The sequence below is a fragment of the Hemiscyllium ocellatum genome, chromosome 6, assembly GCF_020745735.1.
Source record: "Hemiscyllium ocellatum isolate sHemOce1 chromosome 6, sHemOce1.pat.X.cur, whole genome shotgun sequence".
Classification (NCBI taxonomy): domain Eukaryota; kingdom Metazoa; phylum Chordata; class Chondrichthyes; order Orectolobiformes; family Hemiscylliidae; genus Hemiscyllium; species Hemiscyllium ocellatum.
The window spans coordinates 81,937,368-81,955,208 of NC_083406.1; the positions used below are offsets into that span (position 1 = coordinate 81,937,368).

The window sequence follows — 17,841 nt, forward strand, 5'->3', positions numbered from 1 at the left end:
TCAGAGGGAATAGTCAAAATATTGATGGAGACAAGGGGGAGAAATGTTATTTGTGGCAGTGTTATGCTGGAGATGGCTGCAAACGCAAACAATGATCCTTTGACTAGAATAGTCTTTGGGATGAAAGGTGAGGGAAAAGAACCCCATCATGATCCTGACAGGCATGCGAAGTGGGACAGACTTGATTGAGGGTTCTGTCCACCAGTGGGTGATTTGTTATTGAGGAAAAAGGAAAACATGTCATCAGCACGATCATGGAAAGGGTATCGTCAGAACAGATGAAACAGAGATGCAGAAACTGGGAAAATACCATGGAGAATACATGTGAATATATGTAAATGAAGTAGTTGGGAAGTCATTAGGTTTGTAATAACATTTAATGGACATCTATCCCCATAAATGGGGGACAAGAAACCAAGAAAGGGATGGGGTGGGTCAAATTAGAGATGGAACTGCAGAAGGTGGAAGTGAATGCAAAAAAAAAACTTGACTAATTTTTCCAGATCAGGAAGTGGCACACTAGTACAGAAAACCAGAAAAAATGTTATGGAGGCTTTTACCACCAATGCCAAATGGTATCTTTGAGCTATGTACTGCAGCACCTCACCATACCCACTTTGACAGTGCTTTCCCAAAATCACAACCTTTAGACAACAGACATAAGAAACGAATGGGAACTATCACCTACTGGCTTCCCCCTCAAGTTTTGTATTACCCTGAATTGGAAGTACCATCAGTTCCTTTATAATGTGATGACTGCATTCTTGTGCAATCCAACATTTTAGAAAAATCACACTTTAGAAACAGTGCTTAAAGCGTTGGCCCTGTAATTGCGTTACAACCAACACAGATTTTAGAAGTTTGCGCTTTAGAAACAGTGTACCCAATTCATCAATCACATTATAACAGAACTACCATGTATATCACTCCTCCTTCAGAGTCACTGGGTCATTAACCTGAAATTTTCTTTCCTACTGCATGGTGGTGTACCTTCTCAGATTGACTGCAGTGTTCAAGGCAGTAGCTCAGCCATTAGATAAAGCTGACATATTTATTCGCACTATCAGTGGCACCCATACCTCATTAAAAAATAAGAACTCTTCAAGCCCTGGTATTATTATGGTGATTCTGCACTGCCTTCCAAAGTCAATTTTTTTCTGAAGTTGTGTGTGTAAAACTAAACAAGCACACCACATGGAATCTGACCAAGGCCCCATAAAAATCTTCTTTAATCGGTTTTGAATCCTAACAACTCAAAAGGCTAAGGGCTTATGTCCAAAACATAAGACTCTTCTGCTCCTCAGCTGCTGCCTGATCTGCTAAGCTTTTCCACTACCACTCTTTGTGACTCTGATCTCCAGCATCTACAGTCCTCATTTTCTTCTAATATTTCACATGTCAATTTTGACTACATTTTGTACTTGTGCACAAGATGTTATTGATTGTGGAAATGGATACCCAAAATTCCCTTTCTCTCCACTTAGAAAATATTTCATTTTCTCTTTATGATTTAAAATGAATGACATGGTAATCTTCTTAGATTGAATTCCAGCTACCAGTTCTGTTCACTCACTGAATTTGTTTTGGTCATTTCCCATCATCTTCCAACCACACACACAAAACTTGTGAAAGTGTCAATTCTGGCTCAGTCAATTTTCTCCTCAGAATCAGAAGACTGTGAATGCAAGGCACTATCCAGAAACTTGAAAACAAAGTCGGTGTTTAAAATCTTGCGTAATACGGAGGAACTCCTTCTAATCAGCCATCTCAACCAGCCTCTTTAGAAAACCCTTAGCACTACTTCTTTGTATTCTACGGGTGCCCTGGCCAATATTTGACAGCCAACCATCATCATGAATTATCTTGTTGGTATCACAGCCCTGTTTGTGGACCTTGGTGTGCACAAATTGACTATCATATTTCCTAGGTAAAAACTGCAGATGCTGGAAACCAGATTCTGGATTAGTGGTACTGGAAGAGCACAGCAGTTCAGGCAGCATCCAAGGTGCAGCAAAATCATTTCGCTGCACCCTGGATGCTGCCTGACTGAACTACAGTCAGGCAGCATCCAGGGTGCAGCGAAATGATTTTGCTGCACCTTGGATGCTGCCTGAACTGCTGTGCTCTTCCAGTATCACATTTACTATATTAACAATAGTGACAACTGTTTAAAAATGATTTATTTTGCTTTAAACATTTTTGGCATTTCTGAAGGGCTGAAAGCTATTCTCCAATTGCAAGTATTTCACCTATTATACCTCTTAATGTAATCTGTTGATTTAGGTATATTTCTACATTTAGACCCAGATCACAAAATTACCACCTATGCACTCAACATTAAATAATCTGTGCATGGTAAGTAACAAGACAAGCTCTTCTGTTTAGTTTCAGCAGTGGTGAGGGATCCAATTAAAAAGGTGAAACAACCTCCGCCCATCTTAACCGTGGGTTTGGTGGCCATTATACTTTAGGGCAAGTTAAAACACAGGAGCATGATAACCACGAATCTTCGTTTACATTTTAGAGACCTGACTCCAGGGAGGGAACCATTTAAGAACAGCTCAACATTACCGAAGCCCATCCACCAACCGTTCCTTCTTGAAACACCTTCCATTACCAAATGTTGTAAAAAGTTAGCACACTGCCATAAACAACTATTGTACCCACAGAAATCAAATGACGATATCTTATCGCTTTTACCTTTTAATACCCCAGCAATAAAACTCAGTAACGTTTAAACTCGCCACCGAAACAATTGGTTCCTATTGAAACCTCGCGCCACTCAATTTAAAATCGACTTCAAAAACGGGTCCCACTCGCCGCGCATGCGCATACAGCATTCATCGCAACGGTCTGTGAACGGCACATGCGCAATCACCATCTTACTTTGTCCCAGCCCCGGATGTTTATGATGACAGCGAGTTTATTGTCTTCTCCTAAAAGTTCCACCACAATCATAAACCCAGAATGTGTGAAAACGGGCCTACTACAAAATTATGACCTGGTTGATCTGTTTAATTTCAATAGTTTCCATTATATTTAGTCTGGGAATATCCAATTCCAACAAATGGAGAATTTTCAGAATCACGGTAAGCCCCGAAATAATTGTTAGACTTGTACTGAAGTAAAAAAATGGAAAAGCGGGTCTGATACCATCTGTAGAAACAGACCAATACATATAAATTTTATTTCTCTTCAACTCCACCAGTTTGCACTATTTCCCAAATCCTTTTCCTACCTTTGGTGACCGCTTTGCAGAACATCTACGTTCTACCCATTAGAAAGACCCTGAGCTTCCAGTTGCATGCTACTTTGAACACATCTCTGTCTCAGGCTTGCTGCAGTGCTACAGCGAAACTCAGCACACGCTGGAAGAACCTCAGGAATAGAGAATTCGACGTTTCGAGCATAAGCCCTTCATCAGGAATAAGAGAGAGAGCCAAGCAGGCCAAGATAAAAGGTAGGGAGGAGGGACTAGGGGGAGGGGCGATGGAGGTGGGATAGGTGGAAGGAGGTCAAGGTGAGGGTGATAGGCCGGAGTGGGGTGGGGGCGGAGAGGTCAGGAAGAGGATTGCAGGTTAGGAGGGCGGTGCTGAGTTGAGGGAACCGACTGAGACAAGGTGGGGGGAGGGGAAATGAGGAAACTGGAGAAATCTGAATTCATACCTTGTGGTTGGAGGGTTCCCAGGCGGAAGATGAGGCGCTCCTCCTCCAGCCGTCGTGTTGTTGTGTTCTGCCGGTGGAGGAGTCCAAGGACCTGCATGTCCTCGGTGGAGTGGGAGGGAGAGTTAAAGTGTTGAGCCACGGGGTGATTGGGTTGGTTGGTTCGAGCGGCCCGGAGGTGTTCTCTGAAGCGTTCCGCAAGTAAGCGGCCTGTCTCACCAATATAGAGGAGGCCACATCGGGTGCAGCGGATGCAATAGATGATGTGTGTGGAGGTACAGGTGAACTTGTGGCGGATATGGAAGGATCCCTTGGGGCCTTGGAGGGAAGTGAGTGTGGAGGCGTGGGCGCAAGTTTTACATTTCCTGCGGTTGCAGGGGAAGGTGCCGGGGGTGGAGGTTGGGTTGGTGGGGGGTGTGGATCTGACGAGGGAGTCACGAAGGGAGTGGTCCTTGCGGAACGCTGATAGGGGAGGGGAGGGAAATATATCCTTGGTGGTGGGGTCCGTTTGGAGGTGGCGGAAATGGCGGCGGATGATACGTTGTATGCGGAGGTTGGTGGGGTGGTAGGTGAGAACCAGTGGGGTTCTGTCTTGGTGGCGGTTGGAGGAGCGGGGCTCAAGGGCGGAGGAGCGGGAAGTGGAGGAGATGCGGTGGAGGGCATCGTCGATCACGTCTGGGGGGAATCTGCGGTCCTTGAAGAAGGAGGCCATCTGGGCTGTGCGGTGTTGGAATTGGTCCTCCTGGGAGCAGATGCAGCGGAGACGAAGGAATTGGGAATATGGGATGGCGTTTTCTGATTGGTGAGACAGGCCGCTTACTTGCGGAACGCTTCAGAGAACACCTCCGGGCCGCTCGAACCAACCAACCCAATCACCCCGTGGCTCAACACTTTAACTCTCCCTCCCACTCCACCGAGGACATGCAGGTCCTTGGACTCCTCCACCGGCAGAACACAACAACACGACGGCTGGAGGAGGAGCGCCTCATCTTCCGCCTGGGAACCCTCCAACCACAAGGTATGAATTCAGATTTCTCCAGTTTCCTCATTTCCCCTCCCCCCACCTTGTCTCAGTCGGTTCCCTCAACTCAGCACCGCCCTCCTAACCTGCAATCCTCTTCCTGACCTCTCCGCCCCCACCCCACTCCGGCCTATCACCCTCACCTTGACCTCCTTCCACCTATCCCACCTCCATCGCCCCTCCCCCTAGTCCCTCCTCCCTACCTTTTATCTTGGCCTGCTTGGCTCTCTCTCTTATTCCTGATGAAGGGCTTATGCTCGAAACGTCGAATTCTCTATTCCTGAGATGCTGCCTGGCCTGCTGTGCTTTGAACAGCAACACATTTGCAGCTGTGATCTCCAGCATCTGCAGACCTCATTTTTTACACGCTGGAAGAACACCACCTCATTTTCCGCTTGGGTACCTGCAGCCCTCCAGACTCAGTATCGAATACAATAATTTTAGAGCCTGAACTCCCCCAAAACCCAGCCCAACTACTCCGGCTGACCCACTGTCTCCTCATGTTCCTGTCCAAGCAAACTCATTTCTTCCTCTCTCGACTCCAACCTCTCCCTCTTCGCTCAGACATTTCAAACTATATCCGCAACACTAACCACCTCTTTAGTGACTTCCAGTTCCCTGGCCCCCAGTGCTTTATCTTCACTATGGATGTGCAGTCCATACCCGACAAGGACAGCCTTGTGGCCCTCAGCTTTTTCCTCTCCAACAGACCTATCCAATCTCGCTCCACCAATACACTACTGCGCCTTGCCAAACTAGTTCCCACTCTTAATAACTTTTCCTTTAACTTCTCCCATTTCCTCCAAATCCAGGGCATACCCATCAGCCCTCAGACAGGCCCTAGCTACGATTGTCTCTATCAGTTACGTCGAACAATCCATCTTCAGCATCTACACAGTTGTAAAGTGTGACGCTGGAAAAGCACAGCCGGTCAGACAGCATCCAAGGAGCAGAAGAATCAACATTTCGGGCATAATCTCTTCATCAGGAATGTGGAGGGGGAAGGGGTCTGAGAGATAAATAGGATGGAGATGTTGGGTCTGGAGGGAAGGTAGCTGGGAAGGTGATAGGCAGGTGAGGAATGATGGTGATAGGTTGGAGCAGATCAGTGGGAAGAAATAAGGACAAGTGGGATAGTTCAAGAGGGCAGTGTTTAGTTGGCGGGTTGGATCTGGGATGAGGTTGGGGGAACAGGAGATGAAGAAATTGGTGAAATCGACGTTGATGCCGTGTGGTTGGAGGGTCCCAAGGCAGAAGATGATGCATTCTTCCTCCAGGTGCCGGGTGGCTAGGATTTGGCAGTGGAGGAGGCTCAGGACTTGCATGTCCTTGGTGGAGTGGGTGGGGTTGTTTGGTGCGTTTGCCCCAGAGATGTTCTTTGAAATGTTCCACGAGTTGGCATCCTGTCTCCCCAATGTAGTGGAGACCACATCGACAACATTGAGGACCCCCTGGTTCTCACTCTCCACCTCATCAATATTTGGATACAGCACATCATCCTCAGCCATTTCTGCCACCTACAGTCAGACCCCACCAACACAGATATATTTCCCTCTCCACCACTATCAACATCCTGCAGAGAACATTCCGTCCGTAAATCCCTCGTTCGGCCCACGCAGGTCAGGCAGCATCCAAGGAGCAGGAAAATTGATGTTTCGGGCAAAAGCTCTTCATCAGGAACTACGTCTTGCCTGATGAAGGGCTTTTGCCCGAAACGTCGATTTTCCTGCTCCTCGGATGCTACCTGACCTGCTGTGCTTTTCCAGCACCACTCTGATCTAAACTCTGGTTTCCAGCATCTGCAGTCCTCATTTTTGCCCTGTGTTCACCTAAGCCTACCACACCTCCCCACCCAGAATCTTCCCCCAGTACCCCCCATTTATCTGCAGCTCCACTTTTAAAAAAATGTTTCTGCAAAAATGACAGCAAAACAAGGTGCAATCACAAGCAATAAATAACAGTAAACAAAACTCTGACTACTGTCTGCACAGCACATACCTCCCCCAGAAATATAAAGAAAAATGACAAGCAAAAATAATAAATATAAACAAATAAAAAGCCCTCAACATAATAAATTAAACCAGCAGTAAGATAACTGCATTAACAAAAGAAAAATGAAAAAAAGAAATAAATCGCCACAACAGAACATATCTCAGTCTGGAACAGTTAAAAAGCATATGAAAGAAAAGGGTTCCAAATTTTTGTAAATTTGTTAGAGGAGCCAGATAAGGATAATCTAATCTCTAATTTAAGAAAGTATAACACATCTCTAACCCAGTGTGTATGAATAGACGGAATTAGGGATTTCCATTTTAACAGTATCAATCTTTTGGCCAATGTGGAATGAATGCTGTCATGTTCGTTTTAGATGAAGAAAGATTAGGTAAAGAGGGTGACACCCCAAATAAAGCAGTAATAGCATTAGGAGTACGATTTTTCACCAGGTACATTAGATAAATTGTCAAAAATATCAGTCTAATATCTACTTAAAGAAGGACAAAGCCAAAACGTGTGCACATAATTTGCTGGGGTTTGTTGACACTGATCACAGAACGGAGACACCTCCTCAAATACAGAGGAATCTCGATTATCCAAATGAGATGGCTGGGCACTATTTTGTTTGGATAATTGATTATTCAGTTAATTGATTCAATACTTCTCCTCTGGGGCTCGACGTTTTCTGAAGTTTCTTTTTTCCTCGCTCTGCTTGTCTTGCTCCCTCTCTCTGTCTCAGAGTTTGTTTCTGAGCAGACAGACACTTGTGTGTAATGGATCTGTAGCATTGCAGAAGCCTATCCCCGCCACCCGATCAGTTCAATTGAATTGACACAGCAAGCGCTTGCTAAGTCCGCTCCTTGTTCAGGAGACTAGGCAACAGCACACCACGCATGAGTCCCTGCATCTCCGTCCGTCCCCACGCCCTGTCCGCCCCTTCCCCATCCGCGCCCTGTCTGACGTGGCCGCCCTGCCCCCTATCCGCGCCCCACTCCCTCTCCACGGCAGTCAGACTGGACACCAACAGTAAGACTACTGCTGCTTTTGGGGGAGTGGGGGGGGGGGCGAGTCTCAAAATAGTGCGCGTGCTCACACACACAACTCTTTACTGCAACTTTTTTTATCGGTTCCACCTTTGGCCTATACAGGACAATGTTGGAGAGATTATCTGGGAAAGGGGGGTTTAGGGTACCCCTGTGTGGAACTCCAAGGAAAGTGTGGAGAGAGAGAGAGGACAGGCAGTCAGTCATTTGGAGATGGTGCCTGGGCTCCCATTGATGTCCAGGACTGTTTTTTTGCAGCATTTCAGTAAGCTGAGTTCATTTTTAATCAATGTAAACAAAAGTTGCAATCAGTATTGAAACACCTCTTTGATGTAATGTTTCTATCGGGACCTTGAGATCTTCTTTGGATAATCTGAAATTCAGATGATTGATATTTTGATAATTGAGGTTCCTCTGTATTTTTGCAAGTTGATCTTTGGTGTAGTGGGTGTGTTGTAGAATCTTGCATTGAATAATACATGTTTTGCACAGATAGAAGATCTATAGTCCCTTTGTAAAATCACATCCCATACAACACCCGAAATTACCTCTCCCAGATCCTTCTCCCAAAGAGCTTTAACAGAATCAAGAGAATCTGAGCAAACTTAATGGATGTGTGAATAATGAAGAAAGTGGTTCTAGAAAAATGTCAAAATCAGAATCATGAGGAAGGGTGGGGGAAACCTGAAATAAACTCTGGACAAAACTGCAAATTTGGAGGTATCTAAAGAAATGGCTTTTAGGAAGTGAAAACCTCTCAACAAATTGTTGAAATGATGCAAAAACACCATCAACATATAAACCTTTCACAATTTTTATTCCTATCCTAGTCCAACGAGAAACGGCACTATTAACTAAAGATGCCAATGGCGCCTTAGTAGATAATGATTGAAAACCAAAGTGGTGTCTAAACTGAAACCAAATTTTAAGACTGGATAAAACAATTACATTATTCCATGTAAATAGAAGTGGAAGAAAGGAGAGGTGAATGCAATAAAACCATCAGTGTCACTGGATGGGAAGAATTTGCCTCAATAGTCAACCGATTTGGGAGAGCATCAAGGTTCTCATATTGAAGCCAATAGTTCAAATTTCTAATGTTTGCTGTCCAATAATAAAACAAAATATTCAGCATCGCCATTCCATCTAGTATCTTAGGTCTCTGTAACAACTGTTTTTGTAACCTAGGCGTTTTTTTAATCCAAGTAACTTCAAGATGAGACTATCTACAGGAAAAGGAAAGAGGGAGAAAAGTTGGTATGCATTAAGAAAACCTTGGGAAAAATATTCATTTTAATGGAATTAGTTCTAGCATCAACAGATCAATTAAGGAGAGACCATCGTTTGAAGTCTCATTTAATTTGTACTAGTAATGGTTCAAATATTTTCCTGTACAAATTACCTAGAATTTTTGCCACATTTACACCAAGATAAACAAAACCAGAGCTGGCAATCTTAAATGGTAAATTATCTGACAGGCTTATTGATAGCAAATATCTCACTTTTGCTAAGGTTCAATTTATACCCAGAAATCTTTCAGTAAGATTCTAAAATTAAAAGTGCAGGACGAATGGAGAGAGGTCATAGCAAAAGATCACCTGCATATAAGGTAACCTTCAACTCCATACCATTTCTAGTAATGCCAGAGAAATCAGGGTGACTCTGTAGAGCAATAGACAAAGGTTCATTTATAAAGGCAAACAGCAGTGGACTCAAAGGACAATCTTCTGGTGGAACAGTAAAGATAGAAATACTGAGGAGCCTCGATTATCTGGCATTCACTTATCCATATTTCAGATTATCCAGACAAGATTGCAAGGTCCCAATGCTTGGCTGAACTGTGTTATCTAACATTCGATTATCCGAACATTCAATTATCCAAACAAAATACTCCCCACCTGTGTCGTTTGGATAATCGAGGTTCCTCAGTAGTCAGAATTCATATTCCTAACAGAGGCCTGCAGTGATGCATAGAGTAGTTGATCCAGAAAATAAATTTTGCCCCAAATCCAAATTTCTCCAAAGTTAAAAAAAATTTCATTCCACTATATCAAAGGCTTCTTCAGCATCTAAAGATATCAAAGCCTCAGGGAGCGTGGATGGGAAAGAATTGGAAACAATATTAAATGCCCACCTAAGCTAAAAAAAGTGCCTGCTGCAAACGTTTCCAGTTTGATCCAAGGATATGATAGATGGAAGGATGGTTTCTGAACGTCGGGGTAATAGCTTTGAACAATAATTTAAAGTTAACATTTAGCAGACTTCAAGGACGATATGAACCACATAGTAAGGGATCTTTGCCTTTCCTTAAAAACAAAGAAATTGATGTCTGAGTTACAGTTTGAGGAAGAGAGCCAGAATTAAATGCTTCAACAAACACATCGACCATAAACATCGCCAGCTTTTTCCAAAATGTCTTATAAAATTCGGTCAGAAAACCACTGGTTTCAGGGCTTTTACCACTTTGTAGTGATCTAGTCGCAACCTCAAGTTCTATTGCTGTGATTGGTTATTCCAATTTCTTTGCCTCATTTTGATCAACAGTAGGAATATTAATCTTATCAAAAAAGGTCTCAAAATCCGCTGTAGCAGAAGAACGTTCAGATGAATAAAGTGAAATGTAAAATTCCTTAAAAATCTTGTTGATTTCTAATGGGTCTGACATGACACCTGAATTAGCCTTAATTTGTGGGATTAATTGGGATGAGAACATTTTGTGCAACTGATGTGCCAACAGTTTACTAGTTCTGTCTCCTTATTTATAAAATTTAAACCTAGAGTGAAGTAAAAGCTTGGTGGTGTATTGTGACATTACAACATCATATTCAGCCTGTAGGGATATACGTTCTTTATATTCTTCTGTATACTTAGAGATTGCATAAGAGAGTCTAATTAACACAGACGTGCTAACCCTGCCAATTTCTCTTTCCTATGTTTATTCTTATGTGCTGCATAAGAAATTATTTCACCCCCGATGAACACCTCTAGAGTTTTCCACAGCAAGGAAGCTGTAATGTTTGGGGTTTTGTTAATTTTTTAAAAATCTATCCACTGAGAGACAAAATTAACAAAATCTTCCTCTAAGAGTAAGCGTGTATTGAGACGCCAAGGTGGGTATGTCTTCAGAAACTTCTGAAAGCGAGCATTCATAGAGACAGATGCATGGTCTGAAAACACAATTGTATCATATTTGCAACGAGAAATGGATGTGAGCAGTCTGTCATCTGCCAAGAAGAAAAAAATACATGTAAAAGTGTGGTGGACATGTGAAAAAAAAATTCCTTTTTAGAGGGGTTAAGGAACCTCCAGGGATCAACAGCATTAAACTCCTCCATAAAAGTCTAAATTATTTTAGTAGATTTGGATTGGGTACTCGGAATAGAGGAAGAACAGTCTAAGTAAGGATTCAACCAACAGTTAAAATCTCCTCCAAGATTAACTGGTGTGAAGATAAATCCGGTAACATTGAAAGGGACAGTTTGAAAAAAGCTTCATCATCCCAGTTGGGAGCATAAACATTAGCCAAGATTACATCAATATCAAAAATCTGTCCAGTACAGTCAGAAATTTTTTTTCGCATGGATGAAAGGAATAGATTTATGTTAAAGAATAGCAATTCCTCTAGATCTGCTAGAAAAGGAGGAAGAATACACTTGTCTAATTCAACCTCATTTCAACTTAGGACTGTCTAAATTTTTCAAGTAGGCATCTTGTAAATAAATTATATGGGCATTAAATGGTGTAAATAATGTAGAACTTTACTGCGTTTAATTGGTATGTTCAAGCCTTTGCAATTCAGACAGTAAATTTAATGTCCCCACCTACCAAGGATGTTGAAGCATTAAACTGTATCATGTGTAATGATCATACCCAAATGTGCAATAATAGATAAACGAATGTAAACCTTGTGAAAGTAAGGTATGTGCCACCCCCCTGCCCCCATCCCTATCAGAACAAAACAAACTCCACCCCCCCATAGCAGTGTCTCCCCAAATGGAATATCTGCCCACCAACCCCTCCCAGCAGAAGCAGCCTCTAGATGGGTGCATGCTTCTTTCCCCCATAGCCAAAAAAACCTGTTGTCTTTTGTAGCTCAAGCAAGCTACACGTAGACCTTTGGAATGTAAAAATTAACTATATTAAAACTGTGATACAGAAATGAGTAAAAATATAAGTATAATAAAAATATAGACTATATATAGTTAAACAATTCTTTGGTACCAATAGTGCAATCTTTCAACAAAATAAAGTCTTGAGTAAGAAAATATATTTTTAGCGAATAAAGTCAAATATAAGAAGAACACCAGATTCAAGTCAGTAAACACACATTCTGTCCATCTTCATCTGCACAATGGGGAATGTAGCCTTTGTCAGTGGTAGCATAAAGCTAATGACTAATCGGCTTAGTTAGGCCCAACCACCAATCCGGCCCTGGAACCGCAATCTTTTTAAGGTTTTTATTCACAAAATCCATAGTCTGACCTGGGTCATCAAGCCTATGAGTTAGGCTGCTCGGCAAGCTAATACGTAGTATCGCTGGATAATGAAGGACAAATTTAACGTTAGGATATGGGGTGAAATCTGGGAAAATGAGCACTCTCTTTCCATTATATACAAGGGTGGAAGTATCTCCAGCATGGCATAGAATGTGATTTCTCACTTGAAACTAGTTCACCCTGATGACCATCAGGCGAGGTAACTCACCATCTTTCAGTTTAACACAGTGTGCGATGGGCCCTATCCAACAGGGGCTTAGCCTCAAGACTGAGCAGGTCTTGTAAAATTTGGGCCATAGATTCTGTGGGGTGAGGACCTTTCAATCTGTTGGATAAACCCACAAGTTGAACATTATTCCACCTGGAGCAGGCCTCCAAGTTTTCACATTTCTTAGTCAGAGACTTAACCATAGCAGATAATACACTAACATTAGCTTGGAGGCTAGCTATATGGTTATCATGTTCATTAGCCGAACATTCCAAGTCCAAAATAGTCCCGCATTGTGAAGAAACCTTTTCCTCCAACAGCTTCAGAGCAGTTGTTACCTCCTTTTTACCTGTTTCTGAAATTATAGATTCAAACTTGATGATGATTTCAGCCCACGTATCGTCCATCATGTCCTTAATACTACGTAGCATGATTTCATTAGTTTTAAGCTTCTCTGGAGACTTGGGCTCAGGCAAATGGCGCAACTTAGCACAACTGGACTTGAATTACTCGGATTTTGTTCGAGAAGTCACTATTTGACAGGTAAACACAAGTTGTGTTTTTAACAAAAATAGCCAAACCGAGTATAGAGGGTGTGTAACGACCAAATTTAAGAAACCAAATATATAAATTTACTACATCCCCAAGGAACGACCCCAAACTATATCCTACGTCATCTGTTCTAACTGATGTGTCACCATGCACTTAAAGTTCAACTCCCCAAATCAGATGTTAAGCAGGTTTGTTTAAGGAATGGGAGTGATTGTGGGTGCAGGCTCCGGGTTTCCCCTCAGTCCTATCTAGCCCAGACTGGTACCTGATAGGCTGAAACTTTGGGATGCTCCAGGCGCATGGTACAGCACAACACTAAGTGCAGCCTCTCCTCCAGCTTGTGCTCCTCACTGGCCCTTGCTCCACCGCCTATGGTTGCTGAGCCCGAGGCCGATCTGGAGCAAGCTGCCGACTCGGCCTCCAGCCAGGCTCCCCACTTCTTGGAGCTTGGACCTTCTTTCAGTTCCAGGTGGTTGTTGAACCCCTGGGCTCCAGCTGCTGCCGGGTCACGTTACATCATTTCTGGGAGCCTGCAGCTCCCCTTCTACCTATCTCCAGTCCAGAAGAAGGGTAACACACAAAATGTTGAATTCTTCATCTCCTGATGCTGCCTGGCTTCCTGTGTCCTTCCAGCCTCCTGCTTGTCTACCTTGTTATCACATATTCTGCCTCTACAAACTACCAATGTTAGCTGCTAACAGTCTCCATTACTAGCTATTCACCCTCCTAGCCAGATCATTATCCACTCCTTTGTCTGTCCAACTGTTCTTCTCTCTCTTTGGGCTCTATCCCTACCTATCGTTTACTCCTTACTCCCACCCCCATCCTATCTTCTGCATATAAACTAACATTTTCCTAACTATCTTCAGTTCTGAGGAAGGGTTACCGGACCTGAAACATTAACTTTGATTTCTCTTCACAGATGCTGCCAGACCTGCTGAGCTTTTCCAGCAACCTCTGGTTTTGTTTCTGATTTGCAGCATCCGCAACTCTTTTGGTTTTCCTTTAATTACCTTTAATTACAATTACACTAAGCTTGCAGAGATAGGGAACTCCAAAGATTCACAACATTTTGAGTGAAGAAATGTGTCCTTATCTCAGTCCTAAAAAGCTGATTCTGACTTTGTTTTCTTGACTTCCTAGCTGTGGAAAACATTTTCTCTGCATCCACCATGTCAAACCCCTTAAGCATTTTGTTATGGATGGAGGAGCGATAATTTGAATTATGTTTCTTCCCTTCCCTCTGTAAGAAGAGTTATTTTTCCTTTTAAAAATTACTTTACAGAAGGCTGAGAGTTGATTCCTCTAGAATTCTGTCTGTGAATCCAATTGAAAAATAACCCACAACAAAATATTTAGGATTAAAACAGATTTTATAACAAAGATTTTATGGTGGGACAGCTGAAGAGCAGTGGGGGACTTTTAAAGCAATTTTTCAAAGTGCTTAGCAAAAATACATTCCAGTGAAAAGGAAGGACTGTAAGAAAAGGGGTAATCTGCCATGGCATGTCCAAGGAAATAAGGGAGGCTATCAAATTGAAAGAGAAGACATAAAGTGGCTAAGAACAGCAGGAAACTAGAAGATTGGGAAAACTTTAAAGGTCAACAGAAAGCCACGAAGAGCTATAAAGAAACGTAAGATAGAACATAAGAAAAAACTAGCACAGAATATAAAGACAGATATCAAAAGTTTCTATAAATATATAAAACAAAAGAGAGTGGCTAAAATAAATGTTGGTCCTTTAGAGGATGAGAATTGACATTTAGTTATGGGATATGATGAAATTGCCAAGACATTGAGCAGGTATTTTGTATCAGTCTTCACAATGGAGGACACTAATAACATGCTAGTAATTGATAAACACAAAGGTAGTTGAGGACCTGGAAACAATCATTATTACACAAGAGGTAGCATTGGGCAAGCTGATGGAGCTAAGGCTAGACCAGCCACCTGGCCCTAATGGAATGCAGCCCAGATACTAAAAGAGATGGCAGTAGAAATAGCAAGTGCAGTTGTGGTAATTTTGCAAAATTCACTGGACTTTAGGGCAGTCCCAGCAAATTGGAAAACAGCAAATGTGACACCACCATTTAAAAAGGGACATAGACAATACATGAGGAATTATAGGCTCATCTCTGCAGTGGGGAAGATGCTTGAGCCTATTCTCAAGGAGGAAATAGCAAGACATCTTGATAGAAATTGTCCCGTTGGGCAGACACAGCATGGGGTCATGACGGGCAGACCATGCTTAACAAATCTTTTGGAATTCTATGAAGACATTACTAGCAAGGTGGACAACGGGGACCCAGCAGATGTGGTGTACCTAGATTTCCAAAAGGCCTTCGACAAGTTGCTGCACAAGAGGCTGCTGCATCAGATAAAGATGCATGGCGTTACAGATAAAGTATTAGCCTGGATAGAGGATTGATTGACTAACAGGAAGCAAAGAGTGGGGATAAATGTGTGCTATTCTGACTGGCAATCAGTAACTAGTGGTGTGCCTCAGGGATCAGTTTTGGGACTGCAATTATTCATAATTTACCTAGATGATTTGGAGTTGGGGACCACGTGTAATGTGTAAAAGTTTGCAGATAACATTAAGATGAGTGGCAAAGCAAAGTGTGCAAAGGACTATGAAACTTCGTAGAGGAATATAAATACTTTAAGTGGTGGGCAAAGATCTCGCAGATGGAATACAATGTTAATAAATGTGACGTCATCCATTTTGGTCGGAGTAACAGTAAAAAGGATTATACTTGAATGGTAAAAAGTTGCGGCGCATGCTGCTATGCAGAGGGACGAGGGTGTCATTGTGTATGAATTACAGGGGGTTGGTCTGCAGGTACAAGTAATTAGGAAGCCGAATGGAATTTTGTCCATTGCGAAAGGGATTGAGTTTAAAGGCAGGGAGGTTATGTTGCAGCTGTACAGGATACTAGTGAGGCCACACTTGGAGTACTGTGTGGAGTTTTGGTCTCATTATGTGAGAAAAGATGTGCTGGCATTGGAGGTGGTGCAGAGGAGGTTCACTGGGTTGGTTCTGGAGTTGAGGGGGTTGGCCTATGAGTAGACTGGGATTATATTCATTGGAATTTAGAAGAATGAGGGGGGATCTTATCAGAACATATAAAATTATGAAGGGAATAAATAAGATAGAGGATATTTCCACCGGCAGGTGAAACTAGGACAAATGGGCATTGTCTCAAGATTAGAAGGAGCAGATTTAGGACTGAATTGAGAAGGTACTTCTTCACCCAGAGGGTTGTAAATCTGTGGAATTCCATGCCAGTGAAGTAGTTGATGCTACTTCAGTAAACATTTTTAAAACTAAGACAATTTTTTTTAACAATAAAGGAATGAAGAGATATGGTGAGCACACAGGTCTGTGGAGCTGAGGCTACAAAAAGATCAGCTATGATCTTATTGCATGGTGGAGCAGACTCGAAGGGCCCGATGGCCGACTCCTGCTCCTTGTTCTTATGTTCTGGAACATTTAGACTTTAGATGGAGGTAATTGTTGCAATATGCACGGACTCAAGGCTATGAGGAAGGGGAGAAAAAGAGATGTTTACAATTAATATAAAATTCAAAGATATGGACATTAATTCACATTATTTTAGTCTAAATCCAGAAAGTTAGTGTCTAGTTCATTTCGTAGAATTTCTGATTCAAGTGTGTTTAGTTGGCTACAATTGCAAAATTCCTTTTAAAGACCTCGCAACATTACAATCCATCTGTACAAGAAGGACGGATTTCACCCAAATTGGAAGGGGACTAATATACTGGCAGGGAAATTTGCTATAGAGATGCTCGGGAGGATTTAAACTAGTAAGGTGGGAGGGTGGGGGGTGCAGTTGGGACACAGGGAGATAGTGAGGAAAGAGATAAATCTGAGACTGGTACAGTTGCAGACAGAAGTGAGTCAAACAGTCAGGGCAGGCAGGGACAAGGTAGGACTAATAAATTAAACTGCATTTATTTCAATGCAAGGAGCCTAACAGGGAAGGCAGATGAACACAGGGCATGGTTAGGAACATGGAACTGGAATATCATAGCAATTACAAAAACATGGCTCAGGGATGGACAGGACTGGCAGCTTAATGTTCCAGGATAGAAAGGGAGGCAAGAGAGGAGGGGGAGTGGCGTTTTTGATAAGGGATAGCATTATAGCTGTACTGAGGGAGGATATTCCCAGAAATACATCCAAGGAAGTTATTTGGGTGGAACTGAGAAATAAGAAAGGGATGATCACCTTATTGGGATTGTATTATAGACCCCCTAATAGTCAGAGGGAAATTGAGAAATAAATTTGTCAGGAGATCTCAGCTATCTGTATGAATAAGAAGGGGTTATGGTGGGGAATTTTAACTTTCCAACTTTCAACTGAGACTGCCATAGTGTTAAGGGTTCAGATGGAGAGGAATTTGTTAAGTGTACAATAAATTTTTCTGATTCAGTATGCGGATGTGCCTACTAGAGAAGGTGCAAAACTTTTCCTGCTCTTGGGAAATGGGGCAGGGCAGGTGACTGAGGTGTCAGTGGGGGAGCACTTTGGGGCCAGCAACCATAATTCTATTAGATTTAAAATAGTGATGGAAAAGGATAGACCAGATTAGACTTACAGTGTGGAAACAGGCCCTTCGGCCCAACAAGTCCACACCGACCCGCCGAAGCGCAACCCACCCATACCCCTACATTTACCCCTTACCTAACACTACGGGCAATTTAGCTTGGCCAATTCACCTGACCCGCACATCTTTGTGACTGTGGGAGGAAACCGGAGCACCCGGAGGAAACCCACGCAGACACAGGGAGAACGTGCAAACTCCACACAGTCAGTCGCCTGAGTCGGGAATTGAACC

At 42.7% G+C, this 17,841-nt stretch overlaps 1 protein-coding gene across 4 annotated transcripts in view; it reads right to left on the minus strand.

The window, feature by feature from the left end:
* Nucleotides 1-3,414, minus strand: part of ska3 (spindle and kinetochore associated complex subunit 3) — a 58,545-nt gene extending 55,131 nt beyond the window's left edge. For 2 of the 4 annotated variants that reach the window (XM_060826721.1, XM_060826717.1), the window contains exon 1: nt 3,239-3,414. In XM_060826721.1, coding sequence (XP_060682704.1) covers nt 3,239-3,263 — 25 coding nt within the window. In that variant the 5' untranslated portion in view covers nt 3,264-3,414. Of the gene's footprint in view, nt 1-2,700; nt 2,837-3,238 lie in introns of those variants that run through there. The other 2 variants (XM_060826719.1, XM_060826720.1) reach the window with 1 other exon arrangement.
* Nucleotides 3,415-17,841: the final 14,427 nt, after the last annotated feature.